At 43.6% G+C, this 17369-nt stretch overlaps 1 protein-coding gene across 1 annotated transcript in view; it reads left to right on the forward strand.

Annotated features, from left to right (window-relative positions):
- Positions 1-1185: 1185 nt before the first annotated feature.
- The window catches only part of LOC124789089 (delta-sarcoglycan), a 254439-nt gene continuing 238255 nt past the window's right edge, over positions 1186-17369 (forward strand). Inside the window, exon 1 of the mRNA XM_047256378.1 lies at positions 1186-1353. Within this exon, the coding sequence (XP_047112334.1) occupies positions 1186-1353 (168 nt within the window). The remainder of the gene's footprint in view (positions 1354-17369) is intronic.

Consider the following 17369-nt stretch of genomic DNA (forward strand, 5'->3'; position numbering starts at 1 on the left):
AGTAATGAAACAAATTTTTTCGGTCATTTTAGGTTGAAAGAATGCGAAATTTGCCGAGGGACATCGTGAAGTATTCCCGCTTCAGCCCCTATAATTTCGTATGTAGTCTCCAAAATGATATTCGTAACGGAGGTGTGTTCCAGGCAGAGAGCTGTCATTGAGTTTCTTTTGGTGGAAAACCAGAGCATCACAGACATTTATAGGCTCTTGCAGAATGTCTGTGAGGACATAGCAGTGAAAAAAAAGCACGGTGAGTCATTGGGCGAGGTGTCTGTCATCACTGCAACGAGGTCGTACAAACCTGTCCCAGCCGGCCGGAGTCGTCGTGCGGTTCTAGGCCCTACAGTCTGGAGCCGAGCGACCGCTATGGTCGCAGGTTCGAATCCTGCCTCGGGCATTGATGGGTGTGATGTCCTTAGGTTAGTTAGGTTTAATTAGTTCTAAGTTCTAGGCGCCTGATGAACTTAGAAGTTAAGTCACATAGTGCTCAGAGCCATTTGAACCATTTTGAAACCTGTCCGATTTCTCTCGCCTGCCGGCCCGCCTCACACAACTGCGGCTCCTGTGATGTTGGAACGTGCGGACACACTCATTCGAGGTGATCAACGGATCACAACGAAACATCTCGCTGCACAACTGGACGTCTCTGTTGGTAATGCTGACACACTCGTCCACCAGTTGGGCTACTCAGAGGTGTGTATCCGATAGAGTGTTGTATCTTCCGACTTCCGTTTGTTTGCGTAATGATGGATGCACTCCGGGAAGTAGTACGTGGATGCTGAGGAGGTTACCGAGGCAGAAAGACGCTCCCTCCAACGTCGACCTCTAGAATGGTACCACTTGAGCATATAGGTCCTCCTAGTAAGGTGGCTTAAGGTTGTCGCTTTGAACGCAGATTATGTTGAGAACTAGGACTTTGTAGCGGACACAGTGGGGAACGTTATGGCGTATTGGAACCCTGAATAAAACCAACTTGTCCTCGGAAAAAAGTATGTTCCATTACTTTTGAACGCCCCTCGTAGTTTTGAAGGAGTGAAGACGTAGATTCATACGTTTATCTGATTTGGAAATCTAATCAACTGACGATCGCTGATGCGAGTGAATGACAGACGCCGGTCTCTCGCTACCTGCTACAGCTGACGGGTCGGCCTGTCCTGTGTCCTCAGGTCCGCCGACTGGGCCGACATGGACGCGCCGCTGCACCCGCCGCCACCGCACGCCTACAACTTCCGTGTCGGCATCTACGGCTGGCGCAAGCGCTGCCTCTACCTGCTCATCCTGGGCCTGCTCGTCATGGTCATCGTCAACCTCGCGCTCACGCTCTGGGTGCTCAAGGTCATGGAGTTCTCCTCGGTGAGTAGCCGCCGCCTTCCACGTTTCAGCCATGTCCACGCCTACACCTTCATTCTGCGAATCAGTTTACAATATGTGTACGGGAGGCTGCACTTCTGCAAGCACTATTTCCGCCCTTCCTGCTTCCACTCATGAAAAGAGAATGTCGGCCAGGCCGATGTGGCCGAGCGGTTTTAGGCGCTTCAGTCTGGAACTGCGCGACCGCTACGGTCGCAGGTTCGAATCCCGTCTGGGGAATGGATGTGTGTGATGTCCCTCGGTTAGTTAGGTGTAAGTAGCTCTAAGTTCTAGGGAACTGATGACCTCTGATGTTAAGACCCATAGTGCTCAGAGCCATTTAAACCATTATTTAGAGAAAGTCTGAAGCACAAGTAACAACGGGGCATATGAATTTCTCGCATATCTGTACTATATGGCTCCAATTTTACCACGCTAAAGCGTACATCGATGAGCAAAACCTTATGACCACTACACAGCGCGGGACTGAATGGTGGTGTAGCGGGACTGTGACGTGGTAAGGAAAATTATGAGCAGAGTTGGGACGAATGTGGAATGAGTCGAGTGATAATGTAGGCCACAAATGGGGAAACCTGCTGACTTAAGTAACGTTGCGAAAGGGTAGATTTCTGGGGTCTATTGCTAGCGATTGTGCATCTCACACTGAGATGTTAACACAAAAAGTTTTTTTAAAGAGAATGGTGTTCCTTTTGGTTCCATATGTAGTGAACCTGCTCACACTGCTGTATTAAATGGAGTTTGTTAATACTCATATATGTTTGGTTTAGGTGGGGGTCCGGCTTGAGCAAAACACAATTTTATCTTTTCTTCAATTCCCCACACACGTTTCTCTGAAGTTGCAGCATTACCCCTGGGATATTATTGTCTTCTCACTGAACAGCAAAAATGCGCTTTACTACTTTTACACGCATAAATTTGAATTTCTAATACAGTAATTACAAATCTGAAAACAAAGTCTTGTGGCTGTACTTGTTTCCTGGGTTTTTATGTCTTTCATTGCACTTGTTTTCTTTCAAAACTTGGCATATGCAACCATAATTGTGAAAGAAGAAATACAATAAAGAACGTAAAACCCAGGAAGACCGCAGCATGTAACAGCAAGAAATATACATTTACGTTTACTGCCAAGAGACTGCCAGTTCTGTTTCTTCTCCATATCTGTGACACTCTCCCACAGATCGAACAAACCTCTGACAATTCGTGCTGCCCTTTTCTGCATACGTTCAATATCCCCTGTTAGACCTGTTTGGCAACTTCCCACACACTTGAGGAGTATCAGGATGCATCACACGAGTAATTTGAAAGCAGTTCCCTTTGTAGATTGACAATTCATGCTGCCCTTTTCTGCATACGTTCAATATCCCCTGTTAGACCTGTCTATCAAGTCCCCACACTCTTGAGAAGTATTCTAGGATGAATCGCACGAGTAATTTGAAAGCAATTCCCTTTGTAGATTGATTGGATTTCCCAATACTCTACCAATGAATCTAAGTCTACCACCTGCATTACCCAAGATGGGCCTATCTGACCATTCCATTCAGTACCCCACAAAGTATTACACCCAAGTTTGTGTATCAGTAGACCGATACCAGCTGTGACTCAGTGAAGTAACACTCGTAGGGTACTACGTTTTTTCGTTTTGTGAAACGCACAATTTTACATTATTGAACATTTAAAGTAAGCTGCCAATCTTTGCAAGCCTTCGGAATTTTACTAAGAAATGACTACCGTCTCTAATGACCTCGTTGTCGACGGGACGTTAAACACTAACCTAACCTAAGAAATGACTGAATATTACCTCAGCTTCTTTCAGACTATTATAGAGAACTGCGTCATCTGCAAATGTCTGAGGTTAATGTTAAAATTGTCCTCAAGGTCACTAACATACACCATGAACAGCAAAGGTCCCAACACACCTCCTGGAGGATACGCGAAGTTTCTACAACATCTGTCGTTGGGTCTCCATCAAAGGTAACTTGCTAGTCTTCCATATCAAAAAATCGTCATTTCAGTCACATATTTCATAACCTATGCGAACGTACATTTGATAATAAGCCCAAATGGTGTACTGAGTCAAACGCTTAGTAGTCTAAATTCTTATTCTAGTAATCTCACAACACACTTACATTATTCGCAGATACACACCTACTGATACTGTTAAACCACAAACGTCCCCACACCCTACTCTCTGAAGAATCGAACTCTCTCATATATAAAACAGCCAAAAACGACTAATTACTTTACAAACCAGTCACTGTGTAAAATATTTTATTTTTAGCATGGAAACCCCTTATGGTTGAAGATAAAAAACCCTAATTATATTGATTTTATTAGTTTCTGATTTTTCAGCCACAGATTAATGTGAAAGTCACAGCCAAACCTCATATCTCGGAACTATGTGTCGTACAGTGGTATAATTCCAGTGCAGAGATATAATTTTCCAGGTAGACTCATCTTCATATGTAAATAATATCTGCAAAAATGCTGCAGATACCTATAGCAGTAAAGAAATCATACATTTAAACGTCATGCCTGATGGTGAAGCTTTACTTCATGAAAAGTGAAAATATAGTATTTGATAGATTTTTTTTCCTTCCACTGTTTCGTAGGGATGGCAGCGACATAAAATTTAGAATAGGTCTTAGATTATGTGTAACGTTCGTTGGGCAAGGCTTAATTCTCTCAATCTCAAATACTGGATATGTGGAATCATCTGGGTAATTTGCGAGCCATTAGTTACCCTTTCTCAAGATAGATATAGTTCTTCACTATAATACTTGGATTATTGTGTCAAACGTTTATGATAAAGATTATAAGTCTTGAAAATCAGATAATGGCTGTATTTTAAATTTTTAAGTCGATCAATTAGTACACGAAACGGTTAGCTCTTATTCCTCAGTTGACCACTACAGGAGAAGTGATACAAATCATAAAAATACTCACCTATACAAACCTATATCCAGTTTAAAAATTCATTCTGTTTGCAAAATGCAGGTCTCTCAATGGGAACCCACTCATACCCAGTAGCAGATATCCTAATGCATCACACTGGAAACAATATTTTTGAGAAATAAGAGAAACAAATAATATAATGTATTACATGAGCACAGATATGTAGGTCATTCATATGAATATGAACGACAAGATTATAGGAAGTTTGTAGAGACGGATAAACAACACACACCACAACATGCAATTCCTTACGGAAAAAGGAACACAAGAGACAATACTCTACCTCACGAGACTAAACAACAGACGCAGCTTCAATATTTTCAGAAAGGAAATGTAGGCATGAAAATACAAAAAAAAAATGATCTATTCTCAAAAAATAGTAGCTCTCAGACAGACTGTGCAGAACACCAGTAAGGAAAAAGAACTATAAAGAAAAACTAAACACCTCGTGTGTTGATATGTCGAGTACGTCGGATGCTGAGGCGGAGAGTGCGCCGTACAATCAGAAAGAATATATGGAAACGTAGGTATTTGTTTACTTTAGCGCCAAAAAATGGTTCAAATGGCTCTGAGCACTATGGGACTTAACTTCTGAGGTCATCAGTCCCCTAGAACTTAGAACTACTTAAACCTAACTAACCTAAGGACATCGCACACATCCACGCCCGAGGCAGGATTCGAACCTGCGACCGTATCGGTCGCGCGGTTCCAGACTGTAGCGCCTAGAACCGCTCGGCCATTCCGGCCGGCTTTAATGCCACATTTTGATCACATTGCTATACAGATTACACAACCGGTTATTACATTTGTGCATGTACAACAAAGTAATTGTTAACAAGATAGAGCAGAAAATAGTGGATACAACAAGAATTCAGTAAAAAAAGTACATGACATCATTAAAGGTAAAATACAGACAAAAAGGGTGTAAAATTATAAACAGTCTTGATATACCAACATATAACAGTAACACACAAGACACACTCGCACCGGAAAACACCTGTTTCAACACAGAGACACCATTGCGCATCCTAACTTATCACAAATAGGTCATACATGAGGTGAGTAACATCTTCAAAGCTAATCAATTTTATATGTCCTTCAAGACAAACAGCACAATACAAAGGAAGTTAGAAACTATGAGAAAAGGAAAAGATAAATAAAAGACGTCATAACTATATAAATTAACATTCAGTAACTGTAACTGTAAATATATTGGGATGATTGCAAGAAATTTGAATATCAAGTAGAAAGAAAAGTTAGTACGTTGAAGAGTGAATATACCAACTCCACATATGAAGAACATTTAATGCAAGAAAATCACCACTGCACTGGGACAAAATCAGACATTCCCTAGGAACAAAAGGAAGGGAATTCTCACTCACCAGAGGAATAGTTCATACAGAAAGTCATAAATAAAGTTACTTTCTATGACTAACACAGTAATAACAGAATAACAGTATTCAAAGTGATTCACAAAAATTTGATACACAAACACACACACACACACACACACACAAGTGCGCAGTACCTCTCCACTCATTATCCCTCCATCCCTACCAAGCACCTCACACTCCTCTCACCCTTGACAATTCCCAAGACTCCCCAACCTGCCTTAAAACATGTGATCGAGAACACGTTCAGTATGTGCGTCTAATACATACAGAACAACCTGTGGATGCAATGAAATGTATGTGTAGAAAACACAGCAATACTGTTTTAAATAAATTTGATTTGAATGAGCTACCAATAATCAGTGCAGATCACCTATCAAACTATGTATCATCATCATCATCATCAGTTGAGACTGATTATGCCTTTCAGCGTTCCGTCTGGAGCATAGCCCTTTTATAAAATTCCTCCATGATCCCCTACTCAGTGCTAACATTGGTGCCTCTTCTGATGTTAAACCTATTACTTCAAAATCATTCGTAATCGAATCCAGGTAGCTTCTCCTTGGTCTGCCCCGACTCCTCCTACCCTCTACTGCCGAACCCATGAGACTCTTGGGTAACCTTGTTTCTCCCATGCGTGTAACATGACCCCACCATCTAAGCCTGTTCGCCCTGACTGCTACATCTATAGAGTTCATTCCCAGTTTTTCTTTGATTTCCTCATTGTGGACACCCTCCTGCCATTGTTCCCATCTACTAGTACCTGCAATCATCCTAGCTACTTTCATATCTGTAACCTCAACCTTGTTGATAAGGTAACTTGAATCCACCCAGCTTTCACTCCCATACAGCAAAGTTGGTCGAAGGATTGAACGGTGCACAGATAACTTAGTCTTGGTACCGACTTCCTTCTTGCAGAAGAGAGTGGATCGTAGCTGAGCGCTCACTGCATTAGCTTTGCTACACCTCGCTTCCAGTTCTTTCACTATGTTGCCATCCTGTGAGAATATGCATCCTAAGTACTTGAAACCGTCCACCTGTTCTAACATTGTTCCTCCTATTTGGCACTCAATCCGTTTATATTTCTTTCCCACTGACATTACTTTCGTTTTGGAGATGCTAATCTTCATACCATAGTCCTTACATTTCTGATCTAGCTCTGAAATATTACTCTGCAAACTTTCAATCGAATCTGCCATCACAACTAAGTCATCCGCATATGCAAGACTGCTTATTTTGTGTTCACATATCTTAATCTCACCCAGCCAGTCTATTGTTTTCAACATATGATCCATAAATAATATGAACAACAGTGGAGACAGGTTGCAGCCTTGTCTTACCCCTGAAACTACTCTGAACCATGAACTCAATTTACCGTCAACTCTAACTGCTGCCTGACTATCCATATAAAGACCCTTAATTGCTTGCAAAAGTTTGCCTCCTATTTCATAATCTCGTAGAACAGCCAATAACTTCCTCCTAGGAACCCGGTCATATGCCTTTTCTAGATCTATAAAGCATAGATACAATTCCCTGTTCCACTCATAACACTTCTCCATTATTTGCCGTAAGCTAAAGATCTGGTCCTGACAACCTCTAAGAGGCCTAAACCCACACTGATTTTCATCCAATTGGTCCTCAGCTAATACTCGCACTTTCCTTTCAACAATACCTGAGAAGATTTTACCCACAACGCTGATTAAAGAGATACCTCTGTAGTTGTTACAATCATTTCTGTTTCCATGTTTAAAGATTGGTGTGATTACTGCTTTTGTCCAGTCTGATGGAACCTGTCCCGACTCCCAGGCCATTTCAATTATCCTGTGCAGCCATTTAAGACCTGACTTTCCACTGTATTTGATGAGATCCGACTTAATTTCATCCACCCCAGCTGCTTTATTGCACTGCAATCTATTGACCATTTTCTCCACTTCCTCAAATGTGATGCTATATCCATCATCATTCCTATGCCGTTCTACCTCGAAATCTGAAACATTACTGATCGTATTTTCACCTACATTGAGCAACTCTTCAAAATATTCCATCCATCTGCCCAAGGTATCCACAGGACTCATCAGCAGTTTTCCTGACCTGTCCAAAATACTTGTCATTTCCTTCTTACTTCCCTTTCGAAGACTGCTAATTACACTCCAGAATGGTCTTCCAGCAGCTTGAGCCATAGTCTCCAACCTGTTTCCAAAGTCTTCCCAAGATTTCTTCTTGGATGCTGCAATTATCTGTTTGGCTTTGTTTCTTTCTTCAACATAACTCTCTGTCTACCTGAGTTCTAGTGTGTAGCCATTTTTGATACGCCTTCTTTTTCCTTTTACAGGCTGCCTTAACTGTTTGCTTCATCCTACTTTTACACGCTACTGTTCCAAGACATTCTTTAGCCACTTCTAATACTGTGTCCCTGTACCTTGTCCATTCCTTTTCCAATGACAGTAATTGACTACATTCAACTAACTGGTACCTTTCTGAGATCGCTGTTATGTACTTGTGCCTGATTTCCTTATCCTGAAGTTTCTCCACTCTTATCCTCCTATATATGGACCTGACCTCCTGCACTTTCGGCCTCACATTCCCAATTTCACTGCAGATTAAATAATGATCAGTGTCATCAAAGAATCCCCTGAATACACGTGTGTCCCTCACAGCCTTCCTGAATTCCTGATCGGTTATTATATAATCAATGACAGATCTGGTTCCCCTGCCTTCCCAAGTATACCGGTGAATGTTCTTATGTTTAAAAAAGGTGTTTGTGATTACTAAGCCCATACTGGCACAGAAATCCAACAGTTGTTTCCCGTTCCTGTTGGCCTCCATATCCTCTCCAAATTTACCCATAACCTTTTCATACCCTTCTGTTCGATTTCCAATCCTGGCGTTAAAATCACCCATGAGCAAAACACTGTCCTTGTCCTTTACTCTAACAACTACATCACTGAGTGCATCATAAAAACTATCCATCTTATCTTGATCTGTCCCTTCACAATGCGAATATACTGACACAATCCTAATTTTCTTGCTAGACACTGTCAAATCTATCCACATCAGTCGTTCGTTTACATACCTTATTGCAACTACGCTGGGTTCCATTTCTTTCCTGATGTAACGCCCTACACCCCATTGTGCTATTCCTGCTTTGACTCCTATGTATAATAAAATTTATTTTCATTTTACTTTAGACCACTGAAGGAGCCATTCACGAATAGGCGAAACATGTTTGGGACACCGAAATAAACCATTCAGGTGCAAAAGATGGAATTTTTGCTATCTATATGATGAAGCATAATTACATAGAATATTAAAAATAAACTTTCTGGTTGCCCTGGAAGCTGGTAGACAGGCAGCCTGCAGCTGGGATGAGGTGATTGTTTTGCTGTTTAGTAACATTTGTGCCGAAGAGCGAGAAGCATATTAGTGCCTACATTAGGTTCCAAGCTGCTACAGCTCGTGAAAACTGATCAAAGCTTGAATGGCAAATTTGTAACGATGTTCAGAAAGTCATTGTTATAAAATGCCCAAAAAGTAGTAGTAATCACGTTGCCACATGAGTGTTGGCAATGCGAATCGGTACCTCAGATATCAGCGAGGGCTTGCTGCAATCCAAGAAGACGTATAGGAGGCGCTCCTGAAGGCGACACCTCCTGTCCGAACAGAGCAGCGCCCTCACACTGAGGTCAATATGGCGTCGAGCCAGCAAGAGCTCTGCCCACTTCGTGACCTCATCTGAAGAAGTCACCATCTTATTATAGAATCAATGTGATAAAGTTCCGCATGGACTTGCTGATTTATATGTGGAACACTGTAACGCAAGGGAACAACTTGTTAATCTGGCATCAAGTGATGCTTTAATAGTCAATAACAGTTGCAGTCCAGTGGCAAAAATCTGTGTCAAAGTTCAGTAAATCTTTTATTGATCTATGTAATAAGTGAAATAATGTTTCGTGTGTTCTATTTTAATATGGCACCTCACCAAGCAATCGAAGAACCCACACTTTGGACCAGACGATTGTAGTTTCGCCTGGCCTGAACAATTACCTTGGTACTAACAACACTAGCTACATGAAATGAAATGAGCATATGGCATCGTTGGACGGGAGGCTCCATCCCGGAAAGTAAGGCCGCCAAGTGCACGTCTTATTTCAGTCGACGCCACATTGGGTGACTTGGCGCCGGTGATGAGGATGAAATGACGATGAGGACAACGCAATACCCAGCCCCCGAGCGGAGAAAATCTCCAACCCGGCCGGGAGTCGATCTCGGGACCATTTGCACGGGAAGCGAGCACGTTACCACGCAGTTAAGCAGGCGGAAACACGTTACAAATTTCCAATTCACTAGTGTTGAAAATGTTTTCTAACCAAGTAATTTTGTAGGGTTATCGTGAAGCGGCACATGCAGGTTTCAGACAGTGCAAAGAAACATAGCAGTAAATAAGGACAAAGTGAAGCACAAATCGGGCCGGACTTGGGCTGTGACAGCAGCTGAGCGACTGCGATGGTGTTGCGCTCGCACTAGACTTACTGCGGTTAGGGAAGGAGCGAGGTGCGACCGCGGACTCGTGAAACATTCAGGGCGACGACCTCAGAGACCGCAGGCCGACTGCCAGGACTGCAACGCACGATTCCCTGGGAGCCTCGCCTCCAACCACAGACAGAGTGGAGGCGGCGGTTTTGTACGTACAGAAGCCCGCCTTCGTACGTTTCTGCCGCCCACGGAACGAACGTGCCTGATACTAGAAGCGATGTGCTGTTCGCTGGAAATGGTGAAAGGCATCTCATAAACTCACTGCACGGTAGCGTGCACAGTGTAATCGTTAAGAAACGAGTGTTACTAACTGCGTGCTTGTGTTTCCTGCTAGGTAAAAATGAAATGTCGTGTGGCTAGGGCCTCCCGCCGGGTTGACCGTTCGCCTGGTGCAAGTCTTTCAAGTTGACGCCACTTCGGCGACCTGTGCGTCGATGGGGATGAAATGATGATGATTAGGACAACACAACACCCAGTCCCTGAGTGGAGAAAATCTCCAACCCAGCCGGGAATCGAACCCGGGACCTTAGGATAGACATTCCGTAACGCTGACCACTCAGCTACCGGGGCCGGACTCCTGCTAGGTGTAAATAAAATGAAACGAGAGAGACAGGGAAAGGTAAGCAAACTAATTATTATTTCTAAGCTGATGGCCATAGCTCGTAATATACCTGGTGATGAAGAAGTCAGTATAAATTTTAAAACTTAATAAACCACGGAATAATGTAGAAAGGTAAAAATTGACACACATGCTGGGAATGTCATGGGGTTTTATTAGAACACACAAAAAAAGAAACAGATATTGCTAGACGCGTGAAAGATCTCTTGCGCGTGTTGTTTGGTGATGATCGCTTGCTCAGCCGCCACTTTCGTCATGCTTGTCCTCCCAAGTCCCCAGACCTCAGTCCCTGCGATTATTGGCTTTGGGGGTTACCTCAAGTTGCAAGCGTATGGTTCAAAATAGTTCAAATGGCTCTGAGCACTATGGGACTGCCCGCATCTCGTGGTCGTGCGGTAGCGTTCTCGCTTCCCACGCCCGGGTTCCCGGGTTCGATTCCCGGCGGGGTCAGGGATTTTCTCTGCCTCATGATGGCTGGGTGTTGTGTGATGTCCTTAGGTTAGTTAGGTTTAAGTAATTCTAAGTTCTAGGGGACTGATGAGCATAGATGTTAAGTCCCATAGTGCTCAGAGCCATTTGAACCATTTGAACCACTATGGGACTCAACTTCGAAGTCCCTAGAACTTAGAACTACTTAAACCCAACTAACCTAAGGACAGCATACACATCCATGCCCGAGGCAGGATTAGAACCTGCGACCGTAGCAGCAGCGCGGCTCCGGACTGAAGCGCCTAGAACCGCACGGCCACAGCGGCTGGCGCAAGTGTATCGTGATCGACCGACATCTCTAGGGATGCTGAAAGACAACATCCGACGCCAATGCCTCACCATAACTCCGGACATTCTTTACAGTGATGTTCACAACATTATTCCTCGACTACAGCTATTGTTGAGGAATGATGGTGGACATATTGAGCATTTCCTGTAAAGAACCCCATCTTTGCTTTGTCTTTCTTAGTTATGCTGATTATTGCTATTGCGATCAGATGAAGCGCCATCTGTCGGACATTTTTTTAACTTTTGTATTTTTTTTTGTTCTAATAAAACCCCATGTCATTCCAAGCATGTGTGTCAATTTGTACCTCTCTATCTACATTATTCCGTGATTTATTCAGTTTTCAAATTTATACTGACTTTTTGATCACCCGGTATTTATCTCACCTTGTTGTAAAATGATAACTTTCACGACCAGAAATGTCACAATAAAATATCCCGGACTATTACGCCGTGGTCGAAGGGATTTCACTTTAAAAAACGACGTTTCGTCACAATCTGCGGAGGACATTTTCTAGGGTGATCGTAGCTTTGTTGAATGTCGTATTAACACCCTGGATCGCTACTGACTACAGCAAAATTCCGCTGGCGCGAGCTCCCGTGCAGTGGCGCGACGTCACATGTTTTGAACACCCTGTTGCAATTGGCAGTTGTCCGCTTTTACCGTCATCCCACGGCGGAAGAGTGATACACATCTTCTTCTACATCGGAATCAAAATTTCATTCAATCTCTCGCCCTCCTGGGGTGTTTCACAATCTCAATGCCCTTGTGGCAGCCAGTACTTCAGTCCTACCAAAATAAATGTGGTCGTCTCCTGGCTGTAAAGGATTTTCCGCAATCTCCCCTCTTCTGAAATTGCCCTTGTGCTCTTCGAGTCTTTTTTGACATTTCTTTGTGTAGTGTGTGTGTGTGTGTGTGTGTGTGTGTGTGTGTGTGTGTGTGTGTGTGTGTATTGTGTATTGAACCGGGGACCTAGAAACGACGGAGGGGCATCGTCCCACCGTAGCCCTCAGTGGTTCACAACCCCACAACAGGCCACAGCAGTCCACCCACCCTACCGCCGCCCCACACCGTACCCAGGTTTATTATGCGGTTCGCCCCCCTCCCCCTTCCTCCCCTTCGCTCCTCCCACTCCGGCGACGTCTCATACCCCAAATATATGCGTGGTAGAGTAATTATGGTGTACGCGTACTTGGAGACAGTGTTTGTGTAGCAATCGCCGACATAGTGTAACTGAGGCGGAACAAGGGGAACCAGCCCGGATTCGCTGAGCCAGATGGAAAACTGCCTATAAACCATCCACAGGCTAGCCGGCACACCGGTTCAAATGGTTCAAATGGCTCTGAGCACTATGGGACTTCACATCTGAGGTCATCAGTCCCCTAGAACTTAGTACTACTTAAACCTAACTAACCTAAGGACATCACACATATCTATGCCCGGGGCAGGATTCGAACCTGCGACCGTAGCAGCAGCGCGGTTCCAGACCGAAGCGCCTAGAACCGCTCGGCCACCACGGTCGGTGGCACACCGGACCTCGACACTTATCCGCCGCGCGGATTCGTGCCAGAGACCGGCACGCCTTCCCGCTCGGAAAGCAGCGAATTTGACAGTGCGGCTAGCCGGGCGGGCACTACTTTTGTAGTACTCACGTAACCTTCCCTACAGCTATACGGAATCCTATAAATTCCAGATTTTTCCGGCGATTGGGGAGCATCCTTGACCGATTTTATGTGATACTGTATCTTCCATGCGGGTGGGTAAATTACCGTGTCGATGTTCCGTTTTTCAAGATTTTTCCAACGCAGTCACTCACATCCTTAACGAATGGAGGGAAAACTTACGATTTCATCGGCGCTTGGACATCAATATGATTTTTACGTGGTTGTCTTCACTCTCTTTTCACCTCATCGAACGAAAAACCATTCTTGAGCAACACATTATTGAGGTGTTTTAATTCTGCGGTTGTGAATGGTGGTTCGAATCCCGATGTAGGTAACAGTCTGTGTGCGTGGGTTTTCGGTAAACCGTGTGGCCCAGGCTACCATTTTCTTTCTTGAGAACTAGCACATCCGAAAATTCAGTTTACCAAGGAAGAGGAGACAGGCGTAAATTTAAATTTTCTTGGTGTGCTAGATTTCAAGAAAGAAGATGGTAACTTATGCCACACGGTTTACGAAAAGCCCACGCAAACAGACCCTTACCTACAGCGAGATTTAAACCACCTCCCACAACAAAGGCGAAGCATAATATAAACGTTGGTGGATAGAGAAGCGAAAATCTGTTAACTAGAGCTGCTTCACACCATCCAAGGATGCTCGCCAACCGGGGAAAATGCTGGAATTTATAGGATTCCGTGTAGTTATGGGGATGTGTACGTGGGTACTACACAAAGAACTGTTAAAAAACGACTCGAAGAGCACAAGGGCAGTTTCAGAAGAGGGGAGACTGACGGATCAGTGTTGAAGAACATACACCACATTCATTTTGGTAACACTCAAGTACTGGCAGCCGCAAGCGGATACAGAGAGGGCATTGAGATTGTGAAACACCCCAGGAATTTCAGCAGGAAGGAGGAAGGCGAGAAATTGAATGCAATTTGGATTCCGGTGCTGAAGAAAATGTGTACCAGTCTTGTACCACGGAATGATAGTAACAGCGGACGACGGCAGTCGACAATGGCCAGATGCGAACGGGTATTCGAAACACGCGACGTCACGCCACTGCACGGGAGCTCGCCCAAGCGGAATTTTGATGTAGTCAGTAGCGAGGCAGGGTGTGAATCGGACATTCAAGACAGCTACAATCGCCCTTGAAAACGTCCTCCGCACATGGGGGCGAAACTCGGGTTTTGAAGTGAAATCCCTTCGACCACAGCATAATAGCCAGGCATATTTTATTGATTGTGATTTATCCCACCGTGACACTTATGCGGTTGACTACGGGAAAATGATTGTAAATAGGGGTGCAGGTCTTCACCCATAGTAAATAAACGGCCACGAATGTATTGCCTCGTGGCTGTAAAAATGTGGAAATCGCTTGGGGCTAGATCGACAATGTATCGAGAGTGTGTATAGGGTTCCCAGCGAAATTTATGCAAAGAAGTCGACACGACCTTGGCGGCATGTTGGTGGAAATAATTCTGCAAAAAAATTACGCCGTCCGTCAGTCCACTGGTCATTGACTTTCTGGAACACAGCGCCACAGTTAGGTGTACACCTTGCAAAAACTGTAGCTCGTCATAAGTACAGACGCCAAGGAATGGTTAGGGGCGGCATCATTCTGTCACAGAATAATGCCAGCCCACATGTAGCCAAGGTTGTTCCCCCTACGCTGCAGACGTTTCGCTGCGACGTCCTTACACATATCCCCCATACAGTCCTGATCTGGCTCCCGGCAATTTTGGGAGCCCCGGAAGAAAGAAACTCGTGGTCGTTAATTTGCTTCGGACGAAGAGTTGCAAGCTGAGTACTGTCATCGTTTCGTGGGCCACCGCTAACTTTTTTCACGAACGGATTGAACGCCTAGTTTCACTAAGGGATAAAAGTATTAACAGTTACGGTGATTACTTTTGAAATAATTAACAATGTGTTTACGTTTTAGGGTTTACCTCAACTGGTAAGAACGGAACCCTTAAAGGATCGCTTTGTGGTCCGTATGTCTGTCTTTTTGTCTGCCGTCCGTTATGAAGCCTTTCTCTCAGGAACCGGTAGACGTTATGAAGTTGCAATTTATACCTCATATTAAGTTCTACGGTCCCTTGACGATGTAAGAAACGTGAAGCTCGTAACTCAATACAGTCAAAGGATACGGCCATTTATGTTACTTTTTTTGATAATTCCAGACTCAGTTATCAAAACCTACAGACTACTTCTCATTCATCTAGAATCACGAAACTTGCCAATAATCATGGTTTCACGTTACAAGCAACATAAAACAGTAAAAAATTATTCATTTCTGATTATATCACAGAAAAATTGTTTGTCATTTGTTATCAGACTATCTCTCTACTCGGTTGTCTGTTAAACCTCCTTTTCCTGAGGGGTAGACGTGTAAAGATCAAATCTACGTCCCATATTAATATCTGTGGTCCTTTGGCGATATAACAAACGTTAGCTTCTACGTAAAACCAATCAAAATATACGGCCATTTATGTCGCTCACAGTGAGACGCGCAAACTCCCTTATAAAGCTTATGCGATAAATCCCCTTGCGCGTAGAATTATAAAATTTGGCAATAAAAAAGGTTTTGCAGTACAAGGAAAGGAAAAAGTCCATATGTTGTTAATTTATAATTATATCACACGAAAGAAATATTTTTTCTCATTTGTTATCCGTCTTTATAGTTGAAATTAAAAATTCGTCGTAAGCCCTGGACTCCTTGGTGTCGATATCTTGCCAGTATCAATGTCGATATCACCCAAAAATCACCGAGATCTTCAATTCCCGGAATGGTAGAATTCTGTACATACATAATCAAGTTCGTACGATCACGTACCTGCCCAGTTTTCCCCTTCCGTCACATTTTCATTCGACTAGCACTTATGTATGGAAAGCAGTTTCACCGAACGATTAAGCTTGGGATATTATACCCCATTTATCTTTACCGCCCTCAAATAACTTTTTGACAATAAGAAAAACAAATACAGGGCGTTTCAAAAAGAAAGAGCAGATTTCAAACATTTATTTCTCAAAAACTACAAATGATAGAAACACAATTCCAACGGTCCTTCACTCAATATGAGTACCAAATGTTACACAACAAATATCAAAACCGTACCTCAATATGAGCACCATTTGTTACACGACAAATATCAAACCGGTATCTCATTTCTTGCCACACACGACGCAACTGGTCTTTAGTTACCGAATTCACGGCCGCAACAATTCGATGTCGTACCTCTTGAAGAGTAGCGGGCATAGGTGGGACATAAACACAGTCCTTTATGTACCCCCACAAATAAAAATCGCAGGGAGTAAGGTCTGGTGACCTGGGAGGCCACAGACGATGACATTGATCTTGTGCTCCTGCTCTTCCAATCCACCGTCCTGGAATGGTGTTATTTAGGTACCGTCGTACAGGTTCAGAGAAGTGTGGTGGGGCGCCATCTTGCATGAAGATGAAGTGATTTGAATCTTCCTGAAGTTGAGGAAATAGCCAGTTTTCTAACATGTCCAGGTAAATGGTTCCTGTGATAGTTTTCTCCATGAAAAAGAAAGGTCCATAAACTTTGTTTACCGAAATTGCACAAAAGACGTTAACCTTTGGTGAGTCTCTTTCATGTTGAATAACGTCCCTCGGAGTTTCACTCGCCCAAATTCGTACGTTATGCCGATTAACTTTACCAGAAATGTGAAACGTTGATTCATCTGAAAAAATTAATCGTTCGGCAAAATTGTCCTCTTCCATGTCCTGTAGAATTGCAGTTGAAAATTCGAACCTTTTGTTGTGGTCGTCAGGACGCAATGCTTGCAATAACTGCAGTTTGTACGGCTTCATGTGCAGACGGTTACTCAGAACGCGCCATACCGTTGTTTTAGACATGTTTAGTTCGTGACTTGCCCGTGCCGTGGATTTTCTAGGGCTCCTTTCGTAAGCTGCACGGACACGCTCGACATTTTCATCCGATGTGCGTGGACGACCCGTGCTTTTTCGCTTGCAGATGCAACCATCTTCTACGAATCTGTGATGCCACTCATAAATTTGCTTATGACGAGGCGGCTGTTTG

Source organism: Schistocerca piceifrons, chromosome 3, assembly GCF_021461385.2.
Source record: "Schistocerca piceifrons isolate TAMUIC-IGC-003096 chromosome 3, iqSchPice1.1, whole genome shotgun sequence".
NCBI classification, from domain to species: domain Eukaryota; kingdom Metazoa; phylum Arthropoda; class Insecta; order Orthoptera; family Acrididae; genus Schistocerca; species Schistocerca piceifrons.